The sequence below is a fragment of a genome, unplaced genomic scaffold (genome assembly GCF_019419815.1).
Source record: "Pyrus x bretschneideri cultivar Hongxiangsu unplaced genomic scaffold, Pyrus_bretschneideri_v1 Contig22, whole genome shotgun sequence".
NCBI lineage: Eukaryota > Viridiplantae > Streptophyta > Magnoliopsida > Rosales > Rosaceae > Pyrus > Pyrus x bretschneideri.
Window position 1 is genome coordinate 5,900,474 of NW_025999524.1, and position 4,475 is coordinate 5,904,948.

The 4,475-nt window shown below is 40.4% G+C and overlaps 1 protein-coding gene across 1 annotated transcript; it reads left to right on the plus strand.

Annotated features, from left to right (window-relative positions):
* Positions 1-1,778: 1,778 nt before the first annotated feature.
* Positions 1,779-3,331, plus strand: LOC103943159 (protein SLOW GREEN 1, chloroplastic). The gene has a single exon (XM_048584654.1). It carries the CDS (start codon positions 2,146-2,148, stop codon positions 3,172-3,174), a length of 1,029 nt encoding a protein of 342 aa, XP_048440611.1. The 5' UTR covers positions 1,779-2,145; the 3' UTR covers positions 3,175-3,331.
* Positions 3,332-4,475: the final 1,144 nt, after the last annotated feature.

The window sequence follows — 4,475 nt, forward strand, 5'->3', positions numbered from 1 at the left end:
CAGTCTTGCCAAGTTTTGCGATGAATGTGTAGGGCCATACTTGAGACAAACGTCCAAGTTCTGCTTTGAATGCGGGATAAGAGGTTGCAAGTATAATGAGAATTTTGGAGTCCAAATTACTATTTTGCTCATGTTTTTGCTTTGCTTATACCTCCTTCGTTACAACTTTGTTTTGTGAACGGTTTTTGCTTACGCGCTTATGAAACCGAGCTCTATCCATTAAGTCCAAGAGTGACTCGGAAGGGTCTACGGATTTTCATTGGCAAACTACGGAAAATCAAATTGTAACTAACTAACTAAAAAAACAAAAATAATAATAAATTATCGAATTACGAGATACAATGATTGTATAGTGAATTCGGAGGACGGGACTTCACATTCTATTACTTTAATGAGTCAAAATTTGGAGATACAAGTAATTTTTTTTTATTTTAACGAATGGAAGCCAGCTTGATTCCACACCCAAGTCATCAGAAAAACAGAAAATATTTATAGAGATAGCAATTAATTTCCTCATATCCCTCTGTATTATTATCTTTTTATCAACTTTTGTTGATTACCCTACTTTGAATTGAGAAAAAAAAAATCATTTCAAAATATATAGACAGGAATGAACAAGGTCTTCCTACGGACAAAAATGAACAATGCTTCGTTAGTGTCTACTATCTTTTGATCCATAGCAAGAAGTAATATCATAATTGTATAACCCGCTTCTGTCTTTTGTAACATAGCAAGATATAATACCATTTACACACTCAAATCTACAAGGACTGGAGCTACAGCCTTCTTTACCGCACAACAAGAGCACAGCAAAAATAAGTTGAGAAGGAGCAGTTTATTGCAGATGACTAGGTCAGAGAAAGGCCCTTAAATCGTAGATATTCAGCAAAGAAAAAATGCATTGCAATAATGTAGTACTGAATGATGATCGATTTGTATTGAAAAAACTAGCAAAAATCTACAAGATTAACGCAGGGGAGTTGCAAAACTAAAGCATCGATCATTACTAGTCTTTCATGCCTACATTGTTCAAAGAACACAATGATAACGACATGTTCTTCTCGGTCTCCTTCTTCATTACCTTAACCACCACCAACCCTTCTCTCCCTCGAACACCCTAAGAAAACATTGTTCCTTTTGTTCTGCAAGGTGCCATAGACCGGAGGAACATATACGGCCCAGACGATCCAACAATACTAGACATTTGTTCAAGCTCAGGATTGCCCCCATGGCATTATTCAAAAGTAGGCTTTGCTTTTGACCCAAGACCTACTTCTGAATTAATGCGAAAGCCATAGTGCCAAAACGACAACCGCCCTCATGCTTTAGTCTCAGTCAGTGCTAAATGTGGCTTCCATGCAACCCCGAAATGAGTCCCCCATCATCAATTTGGCAGATAATCATACAATTAAATAAATAGAAGACATTGTTGTAAAATCGACGGTGTGTGCAATGGAATAAATTAATAAATAAGACACAAAATTTACGAGGTTTCTCTACAATTAGTGTGACTGAAGTACATCCTCGGATCAGCAGTGATGCTTTTATTTATAATCTGAAATAATAAAATTAATTATCTCTATTCTCTCCTCTCTTTTTCTTCTCTTTGCTGTGAGCCTTGTGGTTTCTCTCTTTTTCCTTCTTTCTTTTCAGCTGTAAGGCTTTGTGTTTTTGTGTGTGATTTTATATGGAAGGATGAGGCAGCAAGTGAATTAGTAAACAAACATGTAGAGTTATAGTGGGTTGACCATCCACACATTAAATAGCTTATAAGATTACAACAGACATAAGTTAATATAATTTTAAAATTTCACAATGCAATGTGAAAAAATTGTAAATGATCGAATAAATTAGTATCAAATGAAATTTGAAATTAACAAACCGATGACTACTTTTAAAAGTCGGTGTAATTTATAATCAAACAAAAAAAGAACGAGACCTAAATTTTGAACTATAAAAAAAAAAAAAAAAAATTCAACACGTTATTCAAAAACAATTAAAAAGTGACACATCCAAGATTAACCACACCAACCGTCACTAAGAGTAAAAGTCGCATTCTGACTCCTCCCCCACCTACCACGGAAACCCCAAACAAAACCTCCCAAACCTTGTCATCTCCGCCACTCCTCACCCGCCGGCTCAACCATGAACTCCTCCTCCACTCTCGCTTCCTCCTCCTTCTTTACATCCTCATCTCTCTTCCAATACAAACTCATTCCCAGTAAACCAACCCAACCTTCCCTTCTCCGTTTTGACCCTTCCCATTCCCACAATTCCCACAATGTCCCTGCCCTCAAAGTCACAGCCTCCTCCGCCGCCCACCACCACCGACCCCTCCTCCCAGGTAACACCCACAACAACCCAAGCCCGATTCTTCAAACTCTTAAACATTACGCCAAAACCGCCATTCTCATCGGAGTCACCGCCGCCGTGTTCACCACCAAGTCATCGACTTTGCTCGCCATAGCCGAACCTCCGCCGACATTGACCGAAGAAGCGCCGACCCAGGTCACAGATAACGAGAACAACCAATCCTCATCGCCATTGTCCGACTTCCTGGGTTCGAATTCGGAAGCCATCGGTGCCCTGAAATCGCTTCTGCAGCAGAAGCTCGAAAACAGCGAGGACGACGAGGCGCTCAAGATCCTGCAGCGCTTGGTCGAGGCGCAGCCCTCCAATACCGAGTGGAAGTTCATGATGGCCAGGGTTCTCAGCGAAATGGGCGAAAACGAAAGCGCCCGCCAAGTGTTCGAGGAAATACTCGCCGCGAACCCCTTGTCCTTCGAGGCGTTGTTCGAGAACGCCCTGCTGATGGACCGCTGTGGCGAAGGCGAGGCCGTGATCAAGCGGTTGGAGGACGCATTGCAGGTTGCGGAGGAGGAGAACAAGGCCAAGGAGGCTCGGGACGTTAAATTGATAATGGCGCAGGTTCAGTTCTTGCAGAAGAACGTGGAGGGCGCATTGAATAGCTACAATGAATTGGTAAAGGAAGACCCAAAAGACTTCCGGCCGTACTTTTGCCGTGGGATGATTTACAGTTTGCTTGATCGGAATGCAGAGGCGACGGAGCAGTTTGAGAGGTACCGGCAGCTTTCACCGAAGAAGTTCGAGGTGGATGGCTACTTGAGGAAGCCTTTGTCGAGGGTCAAGCTATTCGGGAGCGACGAGAATTGAGTTTTTGAGGCTCTGACTCTGTTCAAAGGCTCACTTTGTTCATCTGTTGTTTTGAATTTGAGACGTTTTTGAAAGAAGAAAATAACTTGTTGTGCAAGTTAACACATCGTTGTTACATTTCAATCCAATTAATAAATTTTGAACCTTTGCAATTCTACTTTATCATTTGTGAATTTATATAAAAAGAAGCGTCAAGTTCTTACGGGTGATTAGCTTCGGATTAAGTAGCTGCTAATTAGCGCTTAAGCACTTACATATACATTAACATTTGATGGCTATTTTTTGCCTCCTTTCCTTCTTGCCTTTCTTTCTTGCCAGTTTCTTCTTACTTTCTTCTCTCTCGCCTTCATCATCACTACCAAAGTATATCTTCGATTTTTTACGGGGTCGATCCTCAGCTGCCTCTCCTTCTGAATCAGAAAGATCGAAGACCAAATGTGACTACAGATATGGTGTATAAAAGATAAATGTGTATGTTTTTCTTTGAAAATCGTCATTTGATTCATATAATTTGTTTATATGCATTAGTGTGACAAATGACTTTTAACTTAAAAAATATTCACCTTTACACCCAAAACCAGAACACTCATTACGAATCTCCCATTAGTAGTAACAAAAACGCCACATTAAAATGTGTGACACGGGATTCATTTTGATTAAATATAAAATAATTTTTGTACTCTATGGTTGTGTTATGGAAATAGGATCCTCTTCGGATCTCTTCCACTTGGTTCCTCCCACAACATGTATCTTCTTCTTCTTTCTTCTCGGCGGTTTGGTTGCTTCTTCTTCTTCTTCAATTTTTCTCTGCGGTTTTGCTTCATCAATCCCAAATACAATTCTGACAACATCACGTCGTCGTCTCCTCCAACATCCGCGCCCCTCTCAACCCTCTCACGGCCAACACCATCTCTGCAGATCTCGAGGCGGAGGATCCAAGGCCGCTGATACCATTGCAGCTTCTTCTCATTCCGATGACGTTAAGGTCATCAGATGGTTTTTTTATTTTTATTTTTATTTTTACTGTTCGCTTTTCGGTTGAATGAACTGGATTTCAGTTGAATGGACATGATTGAAAGGTCCGGAGGATCCGTATGAAAGAAATAAAAAGAAGACACGTGTTCTAGAAGAAATCCGAAGAGGATTCTATCCCTGTGTCACTGGACGTTACGTGGCCTTTGTTTTAACAGATATATCTCTACGTCCTTGAATTTTCCAAGTGTCGCATTACGAGTGGCTCATATGATTTACACGCATGGCAAAAAATCCAGTTTGGGATAATATATATATTTATTTATTTA